We start from the raw sequence: 20,409 nt of genomic DNA, 5'->3' as shown, positions 1-20,409 counted from the left end.
TGATATTTAAATTTTATTTATGCTTTGATAACTAAATAGACCAGCCTATTGCCTGGACGATGGAGACAGGATTATCAGGCAATATCGATTATGTTTTATATGAAAGAAAAAACAACAACCGAAAAACAGTCGGATCAACACGATATTAATAATATGACAATATATCAAGAAGAATAGTACGTTGCCTTTTACATCACCTCAACATACTGGCGGTATTGTGCTTTGATAAGACTCTTGCAACAAGAACACAGATACAGAAACCTTTTTAACAGCCCAACATTACTTGGATTTCAGCGATCAACTCCTCGAAAAATAATTCCCCTCACCTCATCCTGCAGTCGAGATAAGACTTAATGAAGCTGAATGAAAACTCCTCGACTCAAAGGGCACGCGTGAAAATGAAATAACAGATGAGAAATCAAATTAGGTGCAGCCCATTCTTTCAGTCAGACACAGGCTGACACACACACACACACACACACACACACACACACACACACACACACACACACACACACACACACACACACACACACACACACACACACACACACACACACACACACACACACACACACACACACACACACACACACACACACACACACACAAATATATATGGGATGTATCATATTCCTTTTCCTGTACAGTATATCATTGAGGCAAACTTGGTACTTATATCATTTATATATATATATGTAAAAAAAAAAAAAATTATAGATGAAATGAAAAACATGCATTGGACAAATACAAGCATGCATTTACATGAGACCTGAAATCATCGCCAGTACATTTTAAATGGTTGATAATGCACCTCTATGTCTAACACAAGCCCCCCCGAAAAACGTCCCTGTACACCCAACTACACCCATCGTGAACATAAATACATTCTCAACTACACAGAGTCCAGCTGATGTTTTACGGAGCGCTGCAACAGGTACATTATGTTGCTACATGTAAAGTGGAGTAAGCAGGATGAGTCTCACTAGCAAGCCGGTGTCGTGTGAAACCATCGTGTGTTATATAAAGGCATGGGGGCTCTTTTTTATGATCTGCTGTCTATGGTGAGATAGCTGTACATGTTTATTTTTACATTTAATTTTGTTGTCTTTTGAAAGAGATAGAGAGGTCCGTGTTGGCAAGGTTCCTCCACATCCTCTGCGGCAGTATTCCAGAGATACACAAGAGATAGAAGAGTGCTGCATGAAATGTTCTCCGGAGAATTGACAGATATTTTTTATTTTTGGGATATCCTCTCCGCTCGGCCTTGGGTGACAGTTCTTTGTCGTGTTTGATTTGTCCGCTTAACTCCGTATCTATGTAAAAAGTGCCTCTGTTAGACTTTGTATCAGTTCCACACACTCCCCCCGTGCTGGATAGTTCTTCTCGTATGGTTGGCTTTGGTTGCATAACACGCACTTGGATGCTTCCCCCGGGGTCTGCTCAGCAAGTGAAGTCTTCAAAGTTAGCCTGGCCCGGGTGATGGGGTAGCATGTTGCCAGGATATGTTGATGGTGTACGCAGGTTCTCGCAAGGAGCCTGGGAGAAACATTAGCAGAGAGCAAAAGCAAAAATTAGATTGTAAGATAAACGAGGATTAAGACACTGAAGAGAAATTATCAGCAGGGGAGGACGTATTGAAACAAGAGGGGGGGGGGGAGTCCTTACATCAAGTAAGTAAAACAGAAGATAAAACACATATGAGAAAGTACTAAACCCTCAGATAAATGTGACATTAGAAACAAGATGGGGCTGAGAGGGAATAGACCCCTAAGAAACGCTTTAAAGAAAAAATGATGAAGATGTAAGGCAGGGGAGAGGATCAGAAGATGAGCACATCTTTCCCTTTTTTCCTCTGCCTGATCTCAGACCTACAATTAAAGTGAACTTCATTTACACTTGGCAATACGTGAGCTGTCACACCTTCCAACGCTCTAATCCTGGCCTGTCCCTGCTGGTCATGTCCAGCAGCTTTGATTAAATGCACACCACTTTCCACTATCAATTGTCTCCCCCTCTTCTCCCAATCACACTTTCACTCCCTTCCCTGTCTCCCCAGTCCCTGGTTTCTTCCATCTCTTTCTCTTGACTCCTCCCCACCACCATCACGGCTGCCCTATCATCCTCCTTCACTCCAAGTGTGTCCCTGTCAAATGAAATTGAGTGTGATACAGTGGAAGTACTTAGCAGCAGTCTACTGACATGGTGTTTCACATCATCCAGGCTCAGCACAGCTCCCCGGTCGTTGTTGTTGCGGCCTTTGTGTTTCTTCTTCACGCATCGGCACAGCTTGTATTTGATCACCTGAAAATAGCCGAGGACACCCGTTACTGACCCGTTCAAAAATATATTTTTTATAGTTCAAGCCCACACACTTTGGAGTTTGAAGGATTGTGCAAAATGAAATTCAAGAGAGATTGATTTTATCCATCTATAAATATGTTTCGCCCTCCAAACTGGACATGCAGGTGCTGCTTTTTTCTCTCACGCAAACACACACAAACTAAAAAGGAGACGGACACAAATATCTTTCAGCATTGCTAGTAGAATTTATAATGGAGGAAGCAACACAGAGTTGCTCTAATGAGAACGGACAGAGACATCCCAACTAATCTAAAATATAATACGTCCAAAATGTTAATGTATTCAGAGTTGCTGCTGCTAAGATGTGTGTGTGTGTGTGTGTGTGTTTCACAGAGATGGGCTGCAGGGTTGTGAGGGACACAGCGTTCGTCACGCTCGTTAAAACACGTCCTTGGTGAAATAGTGTGCAAAACTCAATTTTGAACGCAAGTAATACCATTAATACTGGAGCAGAAGACATTTCCATAAACAATACATTGCACCACCGGATGAGGGTGAGAGGTTCCGATGATGGCGGGAGGTGTTTTAAAGAGATATTTTACCTCATATAGATAGTCAAAGAGTTCCAGAATAGTGAGGAGGCTGGCTCCGATGAAGAGACCCATCTGACCTCCGATATCACCTGGAGAGAGAAATAGGACATTTTAAGGAGGATCATCATCTCTGTTTATTCACATGAAGCATATTTTAAATGTGCTTTTAATATTTGTTTAGGTCTGAAATGTGTCAGAAAACAGATGTTGGAAAGAAGAAAATGTTGAAATCACATAATAGACACACTAGATTAAAGAGACAGCACTGTGTCATCTGGGACCTTAATACCTATTTTACAATAACAAACTGTCACTTTCCATCAAAATCATCTGACCAGTGGCGAGCGGTCAGGGCCCTCTAGGCCCTCTGTGAGGGCCTAAGATATAAAAAATAATATTTAAAAACATTTAAAAAATATATCTTTTTTTTAAATATATATTTTTTAAATATTATTTTTGTTATATTTTTCATTAGTTTTACCGAAAAAAACTTGATTTAATTGTATTTAAAATAACATTTCCAAAGAAATAAATCCTTCGAATCTGCCTGTTCAGTTTCTGTTTGAATGTGAAGGGTTAGCTTAACCGTTACATGAAAAAAGCTCGTCTGGCCCTCTCTGCGATTCACAGAGGGCCCGCTATAGTAAACTCAACGAGAGAGTAATGTCAAGTGACAGTCCAATTGACCAATCATATCTCCCCTCTAAATGGGAGGGCTTTATTATCGCGGACTTTATGACAGGTTCCGCCCGCTGCGCTGCCAAGTTTATGCATGTGATATATCAACGGGTCAAGCTAGGAATTAGATAATTAGCATACGTTCATTCACGATGGCTCACGTTAGTGATAGTGATGACATCGTTGCGAAACTACTAACTGAGTCTTTTTCAAGAATGAGTTACACGGATAAATTGGAGTTAATTACCAAAGGGCGACCAACACCACAGCTTATTTTGGTTCAAAAAACCAAACGGTTCGAGAGGCATTTTAATATCGGCAATTACGCCAGATACAACTGGATGACCGGATCAACCAGGGAACAAAAGCTGTACTGCTGGGATTGCTTGCTTTTTGGAGCGGACAGTGGGTCATGGGCCAAAGATGGATATTCTGATTTAGGAAGTTTATCCAAATCAGCACATCGCCATCAGAATGCTTCAGGTCACCTCAGAGCTACTATTCGGCTTAAAACATTTGGGGACACCAGGATAGAGCTCCAGCTGGATGAGCAACAACGCCGGGGTGTCATCATTCATAATGAAAAGGTGAAGAGGAACCGAGGAATTTTGAAACGCCTCATAAATTGTGTGGTGTACTTGGGCAAGCAGGAGTTGCCGTTCCGAGGTCACGATGAGAGTGTAACTTCATCAAACAAGGGGAATTACATAGAGTTGCTGGATTTAGTGGCAGAATATGACAGCGACCTGCACACACACCTCGCCACATCAACAGTCTTTACCGGCACATCTTCAAGGATTCAGAATGACCTGATCAGCGCTGTCGCAAGTGTAATGACGGATAGCATGAAAGAGTATTATTTACGTTAACGAGGTAAATAGGCTAAAAGAAAAACATGTTTTCCAAATGAACTACGCATCTCTTGAGTGACAATATGCCTGCGCTGCACCTCCAAGGTGCGCAATACATTATTGCGCAATCTATGTCTGTCTGTGTGTGTGCTGCGCGAGCCGAGATGATGTGTGTGTGCGTCGTCTTTTTTTTTAAGTTTGTAGCAAGTAGAAGGCTGTGTGTGTGTGCGCGTGTGTGTGTGTGTGTGTGTGTGTGTGTGTGTGTGTGGGTGTGTGTGTGTGGGTGCGCACGCGTTAATTTGCGTATTGCACCCTGGGCCGCTGTTTTGATATTCCGCTGAAGAAGTATACTATAGGCTGTGACGTAATAACATTTTTTTCAAGGGAAGAGGGGGGTGGGGTCAGAGGGCCTAGGTAGAAAAGTCACGGCTCGCCACTGCATCTGACGTGTATATGAATACTGTTTATTATCTCCTCCCATGTAAACACTAGACAGCCATTTCCTTACCCAGAAGGCCTGCCAATTCGTAGGCTTTCTTTTGTTCGATGGTTTCGTAGTTCAGCGCTTCAAAATAGATATCCAGGACCAGAAGGTTATCACTGTAAACAGAGAGAAAGGCTCATTCTTAGTTCACACATTTAAATGTCTCAGTGTATGTTTCATACCATGTTTTAGTGTCCGCAGGCGGAGAACATGACTGGTGAGTCTGACACTTCCTGCAGATAACTGAGCAGATGCATTGGGTTGAGTAAATAACCATATATGGATTATTGAACGGGCTGACAGGGCACAGGCTTAGGGCCGTTTGTCTCCATGGCCTTTACTTACAAAATGTCTCTCAAAGTGACAAAAAACAAGCAGCAATGGATAGAAAATGACCACAAAGAATCATAAAGCGCTTAAAAAAAGATGCACAATAACTACGAAAGGGTTCTAAACAATCACAAAGTGACAAACGGCAACTACAGAGACTTACACAAAACGACTACAAAGAGACACAAAACAACTACAAAGAGATGCAAAAATGACTTCTAAGAGATGCAAAATAAATACAAAAAACTACAATAGGATAAAAAAGAGACGCAAACAGATTACAACAAGGGCTAAACAACCACAGGAAAAACATAATTACAAAAACAAAACTTAAAATGGGACACAAAACAGCAGCAAAGAGAACACAAAACTACAACAAAAAGACACCCCTGGGTGTCTGGCTCCATGTAGCTGAGGTAGGGGGGTCTTTTGCAAGTCTGTTCCCAGTGGGCCTATTGTCTCATAATCCTCCCGCGCCAACAACCTGCAGTCACAAGCTAATTTCCCCACGGTGGGTCTGGTCATTATGGAAAACAAGGGAAATGATGACAGCTGTTTGATTGCATGCTGTGTTAATATCTGAAATTCAGGACTTCAGCAGAATGAGAAATAATTAATTGCCCAAGGCAAAGCAGACTATTATTTTGATTCCTGAATATCCTCTCCGCGGGCTAAATGACATACGACACACATAACTGGGGTTGAATCAAAAACGTAACTTGACTTTGAGGATTTCGTTTACTGTTTTATTACTTCAATTAAGACACGTGATGATCTAAATCATGATGTCAAATGTGTTGGCATAAAACAATGTTAAAATTGGCTTTATTAAACACTGATAATATAAAAGTGAATAGTGTGCAACAATGAGTTCGGTTTGATCAAGTTTACACTTTTAGGCCGTACTAATTGGAGTGGCAGAATGTGGACGTTTAATCTGAATCCATTACTTTTAGCGACCAACTTGTATTAATATCTTCAAACACAGTAAACTGTTTTCCATTTACTGTAACATATGTTCACAATTTTTTTTAATATTTATCAAAACAACATTTTACAGTTTATCCACTAAGTTTATTTATTTTTTCAAATGCTAGTTAACTGTTTCTTTTGTTAATCAATTACTTACAATTTATTGTATAATTTCAGCTCTTTATCCAATGTTAGCTACCCATTATAACTGTTTATCCATTACTTCAGCTGCCAATCAAACATTATATACATATAAACATATTTGTGTTTTACTTTCAGCTAACTATTGTATTTAAACCAATACTTTTAGTGGATTATATATACTGTTTATGTTTTACTTTAATCAAAATAGGTCTTCTGCGTATCTTACTATTTCAATGATATATTTAATTCCTTACTTTTACTGTAGCTTACTGTTTAGACGTACCTTCCTGTTTTCATGCTTGCAACACATAGTGTTCAGGTATTACATCTTATTCAATATTTGGAAAACTTAAAAACTGAGGTTTTTATTTTATAATAATTTGTTTAATCAGTTGAGCTTTTCTACATCTTTGCAGAAAGGCCTGCTCCATGGCAGCTGCAGAAGTAGTTAAACCCTGGGATAGGGAATCACTGATATAGTTGTGTTTTTGTTTTGCTTTTTGTTGAAACTCCTGTGTGTGTTCTCCTGATTTGTAGGCCCACCTGTGTGAGCTGTCTTCAGTTTGAATGATGCTTCCTCGCATATATATGCAATATAGGCTCTATATATGAAAATAAAAGAGAGAAAGACGGTGCAATGCAGTGGAAGTGTAGCACTCATTCAATTCAGCCCATATCTGTATATGTTCTATCTTTCACTCAAAGTAGAATGATTGGATAAATATAACACTGCTGCTGCCGTCCAAGTAGTATTAGTATTATTTAATAAATAAAGCTGTGTGTCTGCGTCTATATCAATATCTCTCTCCCCCTGCTTTAGTGGTTCCCAGTAGAACGACAGTCCACTGTCACAGACTTCAGTTTCTCACCACTAAACACTGTGCCGCCCAGATAGCAGAACACTTCCAGCAAATGCTAATCAGCCTGACACTGCTTGGAAACATTGCCAGTCAAAAGATGAACTGGAAGGACTCACATCTATCCGAAGGGGATTAAATAAAACTTTCAGCAGGGAGAAGTGAAAGGTTTTTGCCGCCATCCGACTACATATGGTGTAATTATCTTGTCCTCAACAGCTCCGCCGGGAATGATAGATAACATATTTAACTATTATTTCTCCCTCTCCCCATTCCCTTGAACTACTTTTGATCTTTTCATTACATTTGGCAAAGAAACAGTACATACTTGGCAGCTTAATCAAGTCAAACTCAGACTGAATCATCCGTATTCTTTTTCCTCAACTCAATGGAAAACAATCCAGGTTTGAGAAAGTGAACTGGTTACAGCAGTTGTTGTGCCGCCTCAAGCAAGCTGCTATAAGGGAAATGAACCTCAAAACACTCTGTCTGAGATGTGGTTTGACCAACACAATGGTACACATCAGGTTCTACTCCAAGTTCATCACAAATAAGAATAAAAGCTACAGATGTGTCAGTACTGTGCAGCAGCATTTCCCATAATATGAAGAAGCCCTCACATCTAACCTTTTTAAATGCAACTTATGTTTTCTGTAATAGAAGAAACACCCACAGTTCTGTATTACATGGTGAATCCTGACAAATGAAAACCGAAAATAAGCCTGTGGATATGGCTTATAGCAAGATCATCATGTTAATTCGATGTATTTTATTTAAGTATAGTTTTGTATATATTGCAAAAAAGGAAATATATGCAAAATCAATTGATTTCATAAATTTGGACATTATAATGTGTAAAGCCATAGCATTATAATATCATATGATCTCAATATTTATTCCCCAGATGAAAAAAAAAATGAAAATACAACGCCCAAAGCCCCCCTCCACTCAGTGTTTGCATGTTTTGCTTATCGGCAGTTCTCTCCTTCTCTCTCCCTCTTAAGCTTTCTGTGCAGAATGATGTGTGCAACTTAAAGTGTAACTTCCTTTTTAGTGGATGTACCATAACGGTGTGCAATTGGTGCCTGAAGCATTACATGAAAAACAGTTTAGTGGCTGCAGTGCTCTCGCTCAATACAAGACTATAAAAGAAAACACGGTTGACTCCATAAAGCACTTTGAAACAAAGACATGGGGAAAAAGGGTCCAGATTGATTAACACAGTATCCAATTTAAGAAGTGTGATGTGAAAACCTGACACATCCAACAGCCAAATAACCTGAGAATGGACTTAATAGTGAAGTAGATATCTTGTGCTCAACAGTTACACTTTTCAAAGAAAATATATCAGTAAAAGTTGTGGATAATTGGACAAGACAAAAGAATGTGACTTACGATATGTACTGCTCTGTCTTGTTGAATTTCTTGGCGAGGTACTTTGCTGATGCTTTGCTGGGTATCTTGACAAAGGACATCTCTTTACCGAAGCGCGTCATGTTGCACGGCGTCTCGCACACACAGTAGTCATTGTCTCTCTCGACAAGAAAGTCTGAAAAATAGATTATTTAGGAAGTCAGGGGTAGATAGAGGACAGATAAATGGAGGGAGAGAAGACACAGAGACAGACAGATTTATCATCACCTCAGGATGACAAACACAAAGCCAGCGAAAGGCGTCAAAGAAAACTTTTGAAATGACGCCGCTAGGAGACACCCTAGAGGCTTTTATGAGAACTATAAAAGATGGTTTATTGAAAGAGTGAGAGATTTGAAAAGAAGCAACAGTCATGAAAGGCCTGAGAGGTATCAGCTGATAAAGAGACAGGGGAGTGTGAAAAGGACCGGCTCAGTGCCAGGTCTGAGGTTTACTATTCAAGCTGCCTTCAGGCTAAAGGAACACTTTTATCTGTTATCAGCATGGATAAGGGGCTTTGAATAGTTGGCTGTACACATTGAACAGCGAATATGCACACTCACACACACATACACATACATACAGCATGCTGGGTTATCTCCTTACCCAAGGCAGGATCTGCACAGTCCTTGTACTGCTCCGGGGTGCAGTACGGGGCATCTCCTAAGGACACATAATATTCTCAGTGTGAACAAAAGGAGAAGAGGGTTTCCCCAAGAACCTCAAAGGGTGAAAAGATGTTAACTGATAATTAATGTTGTCTCAGTGTGTCATCACCAAGCTTATCATGCCTGGATATTCTTCCCAAATCTGATCCCATCTCGTAATTGATTTCATTAACTTTTGTACTTTCCGCCTCTCCCCACTACTTTCAGTCCGTGTCACCCTTGTCTCTGTCACCCTCTCCATCTTTCTCCCCAGTGGCAGTTGAGCCACCCCTCTCTCTCGACGATGGAAAAAGCTGTGTCCTACATGTAGAGGAAATTATTTCCCAGCGACAATTATTCACTGCATTTTGCTTTAAAGTCGTGAAAAATCAGTCTAATGACAGGAAGATAGCAGAGATGGATAGGAGCAGAGGAATTTAGCTGGGGAGTTGTCTGTCGACTCACATAAATCAACTGCACAATCACTTTAGGGAAGCAGCTAATTCTGATTATTTCCCAGACAGATTGTATGGGTCTCCCTGGATGTGCAAACACTGACCGTGATTGAATAGAGACACATTAACAGTTATTGGAAAGGTGAATGCGGGTAACAGAGGCCAATGTTTCCTCTGTGCCAAACTCCTCTTCAATTTGCCAGCTCAGATGCCACCCTGTGATTACATTTAGGAGGTAGACTACATATGCCAACTGTAATCACTGCACAAATTCGAAGGGAAACGCTTGAGTTTTCCAATCCAGTGGAGTGTGAAAGTATGAGTGCAGTCACTGGCAAAAAGCTCTTTGTTCCATAAGAATAGTTTTTGCCACGCCAAATTCAAATAAAAGCACTACAAAGAGACACTTTAACACCTTCATCTTTATAAGCTAATGTAGATAGCATGTATGTCGAGCAGTGACATGCCCCTGTGGTTCCTACCAGGCATGTGGACCATCCTGCAGTTGCAGTTCTCCACCAGGTATCGTGTCTCGCAGTCGATCCGGCAGGCTGTGATGCTGTAAGTGTTGAAGAAGTCTGAGTCCATCGCCGAGGCCTTGCAGTCCCCCCAAGGTGGAGGCAGGTACGTCAGCTGAGAGAGAAGCAACAGTGCAGAACCAATTTAGCTATAGAGCTTATTGTCTGTTCAAGAACATCTCCTGTGTCCTGTTAATGCAGTTATTTGACCCTTTTCTTTCCCTCAATACCTATATCTTCAAGCCAATATGCAGTTGTTTTGTATTAGGCTCTGAAAAGGATTGCTTTTACTCCATGGTGGATACATGTGTATAGTGGCTTATGGTGGGCGGTTCTCTCCTACGTTTCTTCTATTCCCAGTGTGCCTCTGTGCTTTATTTGTACAGCCCACTCTCCATGCAGGATCTGAATTGTATCATCAGAGTATTAGAGCTGTGGAGTTTACACTCTTAACAGCTTCACTGCAGGACCTGTGGAGCCATGTCTTCTTTGTTTTGATCCACAAATGTACAATTTATGTGGACAGCAGACATATCCGTCAGTCACACAAAGTGACAGTGAGCTTTTGACCTTGTTTACCACATTGTATTCTGTGAAACCTTGTAAGTGCCATGCACAGTAACGTGTACTGAAATTGCTGTATACACAGCAAAATCATACAAACAAATATTAATAACAGATCTTTTCATTTTTACCCTTTTTGTTTGTTTTCTAATAAACAATTTTTTACATTTATTTTACTTTTGTATTCTTACTCGGCATTGCTCAGCTTCTTTAAGCACATTCGTAAAAGTATGCAACCTTGCATTGAACTGCACATACTGTATGAGCCAACCTCTTCACATTCCCTATTCGTCACATGCGGACAATCGGTCAGGACCAATTACTGTATAAAGTATGAACAACAACAAAAAATGGGACTTATAAAGTAGGACACATTTAAACAAAGACCCACTATTTCAAAATAAGCCCCAATGATTGTTGCTTACTGTATACTTGAGGTTGCACCAGATTGCGACCTTGGGTCCCCTGAAAGGCGCTATAGAAATCTCAGTTATTATTATTATTCATGTAGAGAAAGTAAAGTGAAGTCACTTAAACAGAGCTTAGTGCTCTTTGAAACATACATATCATATGTAAATATGAGGAATATTAATTTAAATAAAGCTGCTTTAAAGAAAGGACAAACTTTGATGCATTAATATGCATTAAGGGAGCAAGCTATACACAGTGTGTTTCCTTCTCATCAGTGCATCACTGATTGCTCACACAGCAATAAATTAATGGCCAATGTTATGATTTAGAGATTTTTTAAGATTTGTACTGGAGTGCAAGAGGCAACCAGGTGTGTCGCACTCTGGATCTGGTTACTAATAACCCAGGGCGATGTTCAACATGCGCACGCACGCACGCACGCACGCACGCACGCACGCACGCACGCACGCACGCACGCACACACACACACACACACACACACACACACACACACACACACACACACACACACACACACACACACACACACACACACACACACACACACAGTGAAACCTGAAGCTCTGACTCAAATCCAATCAGGAGACTATAATCATTGCTCTGCATATTTTTACATCAAGGACGCTTCACAAAGTCAGACAGAACATAAAAACCATAAGAGCCGGGTAAAATATGGTAATCAATAAGAAGTGCTTGTGTATTTATTCATCTCATCACGTGGCCTAGACCTATGGGAGGAGCTATGTGGCTGGGTGATTTCTTATGCTCACAGTTCTGACTTTTAGATTTGGTTGCATCTTTAAAAGCTCGACTCAGCCCTCCTAATCCACGTCTTGGTAGAATGACTTCCAATTGGTTAGACTTCTGCAAGTTTGGACAAAAGCCAAACTGGTGTTTGAGATTTCAGGATATGTTAGTGTCCTGTTAAACAACTATAGGAACGAAAATCATTTTAAAGATTGTGACTTCAATTCCACCTTTGTTACGGAGTGAGAGACCGCAAACCAAATGGAACAGGAAGAAGAAAGAGGAAAAGCAAGAGCCAGCAACCCTCTGCAAACAAAAAGACAAGAGGATGTAGAAGAAACAATTAGTTATTTTTGCATTTTATGTTAAACAGGGAGAAATTGCAGATGTCTTTCTTTTGTGGGATCATGGTGAGTGACAGTTGGGCAAGCTGAAAAGCCCCTGACAGTTTTACACTACAGGACTGCTGAAGCAGGCAGTTGAATGAATTTGAGAAAACTGCATTAGATTAATGAGGAGTGAGCCTGCCAGCCAATGAAATAAATAAATCCAGAGAGAGAGAGAGAGAGAGAGAGAGAGAGGGTTAGGGAATAATATTGAAAGGAGGGGACTGTAGTATAGGAATTGTAATGACTTTTGGAGAGGAAATAAGTCAAGGAGCTAGTGAGAAAGAGAGAAAAACAAAGAGGGACAGTTTCCTGCAGACGCGACATTGGCAGCATGCAAAATCCTGCTGCATCCCACCATCACTGGAACACACTCACTAGTAGTGTGGACGTGGAATGACTGAGATCACTACCAAATCCATCCCTATCCATCCTCCATTCATTATGCATGGTTCTGTAGCATATTAGGGGCAAGAGTGTATGATTTGTAAGGCTGAATCCTCGCAGTCACAGCCACAGAATTATTCACAGTTCAAGGGAAGAACCCACATACACTTTGTTTCACAGAGCCAAACTCAGACTTACACATGTTGACTGGAGAAAGTCTGTGTATCCTTGACCATGTTGAGACCTCAAATATGTAACTTTCAGAACTACTCAAGAGCCTCCAAGGCACCAACAAACATGTACAGTCCCTTAAGTTGCAAAATGTCCAGCTTACAAAACAGCCGTTCCAACCTAGAAACGAACTGTCCTTACAACAGCCGCAGTATTGATGGGTCTGAGGCACACTTTTTGCCTTTTATGTGAAACACTTGACTGACCGGCCATAATTATATTTCAACCTCGATTCTGGGAAAGCAGAAAATCGTTTGTCCTTCAAAATCACAGCGTTGTGCTGGGATTGCTTACGATGTGGGACGCCTAATTTCAACTCCCATGGGTCCAACAAAAGCCTTGAACAGGAACAGTGATACATATATTTCTCTTGTGGGCTCAATCCCTCATGATTGCAAGTATTCAGATTAAGGAAAAAATGTTTTTAGTTGTGGTAGAAGAAATCACATCATTTTCTTTAGTTAAAGTAAGATGACTCTCTTGAAATTAAAAGTCCTGCATTCAAAAAATAGAAAAGCAGTGTTATCAACCAAAATGTAATTATAGTTTTCGAAAATAAAAGTATCGTTCTGCAGAAAAAGGTCCCTGATGACTGATTATTATTATATAAGACACTATTAGAATGTTAATAGTAATGCAATAATGTGTAAGTTGCTTTATAATGTTGCTGCTGAAGTGCAGTTGTTTGTCACCATAGACCAGTGGTTCTCAAACTTTTTTCAATAATGTACCCCCTTCGGAAAAAAAATGTCAGCCAAGTACCCCCTGATCAGCGCAAACACTATTTGTTAGGGGAACAATGCCTATATAAAGAGGTACAGCACAGCGCTGCACCATCAGTGTCTGATTTATTAAAACAACAACCTTGTAACTGAGAAACACTTAAATGCTACATTTCAAATGTTTACAATCCATCAATAAATTCATGGCAAACCCATTTTAACATTATGCAATAACACTAAGACGACATTAGTTGCATTGAACTGATCTTTAAGTTGTACTTACAATTTAGTGAGAAACATGGGCTTCACTGAGGATCTTTGTCATTCTGACAGGGAGGCAAACTGCAGTTATTACACTTATGTTTTGAAATATGTGTAACTCTGTTAATATAAAACCCACACTGCTCAAACTTCGTTACTTTTCCTAAAATTGGTATATCTATTTATTTATTTTGGGGCGTGGGGAATGAAGAGAACAAAAAATATGAGCATTTATTGAGCATGGGATTTTTACCCCTCCTATAAACATATGCATAATGCTGCGCTATACTTTGCGTACCTTACCTTTGATAAGCAGGCAGTCATATAATTAACTAGAACTAGCTAGATCTGATAGATTTGGAAATAAACGCGAGTGAAGTCTAACCGGACGCGAGAGAGAGATCAGATCAGCTGCTGCTGACGGAGAACACGCAGCTCTGCATGATCACAGCTCCGCCGCTGTGACGGACCATTGAGTGGAGCAACAGAGTTAGACCTAACACACTTAGCTAGTTTATCTACTCTGGAACTAGCTAAACTAGTTATAAGAAATATATTTATTCTTTACTGTCGTGTCACTTATTACGTTATTACTTATTACGTAACTTATTAAGTTACACTTATTACTTATTCAGCGATCTGCACGAGACTGACGGGCTGTCAGGAGAGGGAGAGGAAAAGAGAGCACCCTGTTTATTTTTCCCATTTTATTGTCCAGAATTACTGTAAACCTTTGAATAAAGTAGTTAATCTACTATTAGTAGTTTGTTTAAATGCATTACTTATGTGTTTTTTTTTCATTAACATAAAATAAATCTCACGTACCCCCTGCAGTACTCCAACGTACCCCTAGGGGTCCGCGTACCCCCATTTGAGAACCACTGCATAGACTGTATAAAATATGGATGTTAATGTGCTTCTAGTGACACATACTGTAGCGGTAACTACCAAAAAAGCTGTTTTGAAAGATTTGCCGGGTCACCCGGGTGTTTATATTTCTGTCTGTCTTATGCTTCTGGCCTGATTTGGTGTTGCGGCTGGTCCCATCCCAAGACCATCTCCGGTTTGTAAGACACTGTTTCTGCTAAACATTAGGGAATGAAATGGAAAGGTCTTTGGGGATTGACACAGCAGAGGTAGTGCTTGGTCCAACAAGTCCAATGGTGAGCAATCCTTTGGCCACCTCAGAAGGGTCACAAAGAAGACTAAAGGCTAAATTAGACTTTTCTGTAATCTTTACTTTTTATATGTATTTACATTATTTCAACTACTTGTATCTCAAACAGTTTTTGAAATGAACCCAGCTGAGACTATTAGAGAGGTAATACCATAGGGTCAAACTATTGAAGGAAATCTGAAACGACCATCCTCCCTACGTTGAGTTATGGTGACATTTTAAATAGGTTGGCATGAATGGGCGCACTCCAGAAGCTTGATGTTCTCCACCAGTCTGTTATCTGGTTTGCAGCAAATGCTCCTTTTGAAACCCACCGGTGCAATATTTATTGCTCTGACAACCGGCCATCTGTCAAACGAGTCATAATATTCATTGATTCATGCTTATCTACAAAACCATCCATGGCCTGCTGCTCACCATGTTTTTTTCTAAATAAAAAATGATGATCTGAAATTAACTATCAACTAAATCTGTAGCAGAGAAGAATGTACAATGTTTGCCTCTGAAATGAAGTGAAGAAGAGTTATAAAGTAGCATAAAATGGTTTCTCAAGTTAATTACAAGTTTTCATTCTCCATTAACCTACATGATCAGTTTAATTATCCAGTAAATGTTCGGAAACGTTTATAATGGAGGAAGGAAGAAAATGAACCATGCAGTCTTTGTATGGACCAGAAGGTTCTGTGAAGAGAAGATAGATGGGTGAGAAATCTCAGTGGCTTCAGCACAAGCCACCTTTTCAAATTCAGTCATTTATTTAAAATTCATATAAATGTCTCTTAGTGGAGTTTAAATATCACTCAATGCATCCCATTTGCCTTGACATTTGAACAACCTGAGAGGGTCTCTGATAAGCTTGCTAACTGCAGTTTGTGCTCACTGTTACATTACGAATAATGTTGATACTGAGTGGCCTGCGGATGTTGGAGTAAAGCTCTCAGTAAGAGGAGTGACAGGGGCAGAGCCATCAGCCTCCGAGGCAGCACAAAGATCCCCCAGATGATTGAGTATAAAGGGGGTCGAGCAGGAGAGTGTGGGGGGGGTAATGGGACTCAGGCCAGGGCTTGATCAGCTGTGGCAGGGTCACCTGGGCCGTGCAGGATGTCTGCAGTTGAAAAGCCTGAAACACCCACCATGATCCCAGGATACGTCACTGATTATTAGATGCTTGTTCACCCTGGACAAGGTATCTCCATGACAATTTTCTCGTCAGATTCTAAGCATCCAACAGATTGCGACAGAAAAGCAATCGCATTTGAAGCTGTCAGAAGAAAGAACGAATTTGACATTGAAATATGTATTTACTTATTGGAATACTGACAGAAATGTCAGATGCTAAGTGTTTGGTGATGTGCTGCGTGACAACATGAGGTTCTTCTTAACCTCCAGCATCGCTAGGCAGGCTTCTGTGACAATGAACCAGAAATAAAACACGAAAAATAGTTTTTATTAGTATTAGCCACACTGACTTACACATACCTACAATGTGAGATTAGAATGTTTTGTTCTTTAAGAATAGCTAGTCAAATTGGTCTTGCTTCCTCTGTGACCTTCTTCAAGTCGATAACAAAAACGACTAATTTCACTCTCTATGGCATTTCACTTAAACTCATACAGTATGCCTTGTTTCCACGCAGTACGACCAACAGTGTTCACTGTAGGGGCATTATTAACCAATGGATGTAAAAAAACATCACAGAAATAGAAGAAAAGTATATTTTTGTGAGCATTTCCTGCCTTGTAGTTCTAGTAATGGAGCACTACCAAGACAGAAACAGGGCGATCAATGCATGGCTATGTGCAAGTATATAAATGTAGATGTAAACTTTTATTTACTTTTGATTTAGCATATAATAACCATACATTTGAATTCCCAATGTTCTAAACTAGCTTCAGTACTCCCTTTTTATTTATACAATTGCTCATTTGTCTATTAATATTGACAAGCAGCAACTGAATCTAATGAAATAGCTTGTGTGCTAATTTGCGCTGGCAAACAGTGTCCTACATTGGTCATTGGTCTTAGAGGCAGACATAAAAAACATAAGGAGAGCATGTGCTTCTGTCTGTGCTTACAGTATGTGCTCATGTATATTCTCTTTTAATGCAATCAACCTGCCAGGGACTGCAGATGAGAATCTGAGCCTTTAGGGATAAATCTGGCACATTTACATGATGGACTCAAGTGCTCATGTTAATTACTGAGCATTGTCCCTTCTTGAACAAACACAAAAAAGCAGTTGAGACAACAGAAGTCCCAATACAAATGAATTGACTTTTGGTTGACTCACATAACCACAAATTGCAAGGTTGAAGCTAAGCGCTACATGGTATTAAGCCAGGGGTGTCAAACTCAAGGCCCGGGGGCCAAATCCGGCCCGCGACTTCATTTTATGTGGCCCCGCAAGAGCTTGCAAAGAATATAATACGTTTATTATATGGTTACATGCCACTTTACAGAAGTAGGTTGCCCATAAACTACATGTCCCACAATGCATCTCGTTTTGTGACATGCACACTGAAGAGACTTCTGCTTTCAGACGTAGTTAATGACTAAGTTACTATCCTATCCGATACTAATCCAATTCAGAGGCAATAATGTAATATAACACATTATTTTATATATATATTATATATTTATATAGTTACAACCGGCCCTTTGAGTGCAACCTTTATGCAAATGTGGCCCGCGATGAAATTGAGTTTGACACCCCTGTATTAAGCAATACTTGTTGCTATAATTAATGTATGCCTTTGTGTGTATGTGGGTATTCATTAGGTACTTGTTAGCACTTGCACACATTGTTTGAATAAAAGGCTATATAAATAAAGGTAATTTGTATTAAAGCTGGAGAAGCTCCTTTTATATTTGCAACCTTTTGACTGTGCAAATGTTCATCTGATTTGCAAGCACAATATCTCTTTGAAGTGCTCAAAATGAAATGAAATATCACTAAACAGATTATCTCTGATGAAATGTGTTGACACATGCTTGTGTTATCAGATTTTCATTTAAGTTAGCTTTAAGCACATACCCGTTGTTCCTGGCAGGACACAAACGTCTGAAAGCCTGGCGCCACTCCGAAGCCCAGCTGGTCTATAAACGGAGGCTCGTCCTGTGTGTGGATCTGAACCTTGATCCCTGCTTCAAACGACGTCTCGTCTGTTGACAAGAAGAGGTGAGGACATTTACAACAGGGACGGTGATTTGTATGCACACATTGGCCTGTGTGATCCACCCAGGAGCAGTTGCTACTAATCACACAGAGAAAAGCTTTGCAACGGGGGAATATGCTTAAGCCGGTTAGTGAAAAACAAGCGAGGAATCAAATCTAAAAACACAATAAAGATAACACAGGGGAAATTATAAGACATTGCTAACTTGTAGTCGGATTTCAGCTAGAAAGAAGCACTCCAAGAGAGTAATTGCTTATTCATTTGTTACATCTGTGGACTTCCAGAGTTAACAATAGCTGCAATGAGGAATGAAAGGACAAAGAAGATGGACCTCCTAAGTGGAGCGGTTGATAACAAAACGTCCCCCACAGGAGTTTTATTTACTGCAGGCTGAAACACGCAAGTGAATGGATACATTAATAAATAAATGATGATGAGGATAAAAGGAAAATCAATACAGCCGACAGCCCCCTTTGCTCCGGCACTCTGCTGTATAGATTTTAAATGAAGCAGATGTGCCTCTTTGATACTGAGATAAGGGGAACATCACAATGACATGGTGAGCCTATACTTGTGCAAACCCACTTCTATCACATTTGCAAAGACCTGGAACTGCTTATCATGGTGTCGGCAGGCCGGATTGAACAGATTTATTTCCTTTGAGTGTTGGCTCAGGGATAAAGTAGGATGTCTGTTTCCTGCCGTCTTTCCTCCCGCGCTTGTCACTCGCCCTCGTCTTCTAAGTGCTAGGGCTTTCTCACCATTTTCAATTAAAGAGCTCGGGGATGCGGATATAATTCAGCAGACGACGAGCTTCGACAAAGAGCGACTGACTTTAACTGTTTCACATTGCTCTTCTGAGATCCGGTGCAAAACCATCTTCGTCTTCTACTGCCGGCCAAGACTAACGGTACGTCCACACAGCAGCTTTAGATGAATCTTCCACCGCTTCCAATGCTTCTCTGCCCATTGACTTTGAATGGGGATGACGTCACTTTGCCTCGCTTTTCGCCGAACTGCATTGTTGGGGAGCGAAGCGAAGATTTCCAAGGATTTCCAGGATTCAAAAGTTGAGCAATGTTCAACTTTTGAAGCTGAGCTGGAAGCGTCAGCCAATCAAACACGTTTATGCAAATCTGACAGTAGAAACGCTAGCCAATCAAACCGCGTGTAAGCAGGGAGAACCAGTTAATTTCCTCATATTCCAAACGAGAAATTACGGTAGCAAATCACCCGGTTCTTTACGACCAGAACTATTAACGGGATACAAACCGGAGGTGGCAGAGACAGTGGGTTAAACTGGTAGGTTTTCGCCTGTTTGGGGAGTTTATATATATATATATATATATATATTGCTCGCATAAAATCCCCGGTTTTTTTTGCTTTGTATGTCGGGGGCGGGAGATTCATGTGATTGGTTGTTGGTCGCGTTGCTCGCAAAAAATCCCCAAGCTTTCAGACACGCCCAGCTCCAAGATTTTCGAGATTTTTGAAAAGCTGCTGTGTGGACGTACCGTAACGATTGAGGCTTGGAGCAGCAAAATAAACATAAGTGGTGCCCAAGCTCTTGCCTGGAAAAAGCGCATGTCGTCTTTAAGTCATGGCCATCTGTCAGTATTGTACGCTGGGAACGATTATATGCAGGCTGGCCCTAAGATTGAAATAGAAACTTGATCATAGTTGACGCTGTACAAGTTTGTCACTGCCTATGCTGACAAGTACACAGAAAGGGTTTTATAGTTAGTTAGAACCCGGGGACGTGCTGTTGCTATGGTTTTAACAACAAAGTCGAAAGCTCATCAGTTAAACGCCGCAGGAAAACTAATTATATATTAACCAAAGTACTGTACATCATCAGCCTACCTGCCCACTCACATTTCTTTGCATTCCTCTTTTTAATCTCAACATGGTGAGCTCTCCTGGAACGTTTTGATCGGGACAGGGCCTCTGTGGTTGCTACGGTTGCATCACAGCATGAGGGGGTTGAAAAGATGCTCCCATCTGTGATGTTTATGTGACGAGTTTGAATGTTCTCCCATGCCTGCTAAAGTTTCCTCTGATTGCTCCTTTTTACCCACT

General features: G+C 40.5%; 1 protein-coding gene across 3 annotated transcripts in view; it reads right to left on the bottom strand.

Annotated features, from left to right (window-relative positions):
* asic1b (acid-sensing (proton-gated) ion channel 1b) overlaps positions 1 to 20,409 on the bottom strand; it is a 215,503-nt gene continuing 195,094 nt past the window's right edge. For all 3 annotated transcript variants that reach the window (XM_034083104.2, XM_034083102.2, XM_034083103.2), the window contains 8 exons: positions 18,189 to 18,316; positions 10,211 to 10,361; positions 9,233 to 9,289; positions 8,609 to 8,762; positions 4,935 to 5,026; positions 2,907 to 2,986; positions 2,203 to 2,304; positions 1 to 1,539 (listed from right to left, as the gene is read on the bottom strand). In XM_034083104.2, the coding sequence (XP_033938995.1) occupies positions 1,444 to 1,539; positions 2,203 to 2,304; positions 2,907 to 2,986; positions 4,935 to 5,026; positions 8,609 to 8,762; positions 9,233 to 9,289; positions 10,211 to 10,361; positions 18,189 to 18,316 (860 nt within the window). In that variant the 3' untranslated portion in view covers positions 1 to 1,443. The remainder of the gene's footprint in view (positions 1,540 to 2,202; positions 2,305 to 2,906; positions 2,987 to 4,934; positions 5,027 to 8,608; positions 8,763 to 9,232; positions 9,290 to 10,210; positions 10,362 to 18,188; positions 18,317 to 20,409) is intronic.

Source organism: Pseudochaenichthys georgianus, chromosome 5 (genome assembly GCF_902827115.2).
Source record: "Pseudochaenichthys georgianus chromosome 5, fPseGeo1.2, whole genome shotgun sequence".
Taxonomy (NCBI): Eukaryota; Metazoa; Chordata; class Actinopteri; order Perciformes; family Channichthyidae; genus Pseudochaenichthys; species Pseudochaenichthys georgianus.
The sequence above is the reverse complement of the archived record's forward strand: the minus strand, read 5'-3'. Positions and strand labels throughout refer to the sequence as shown.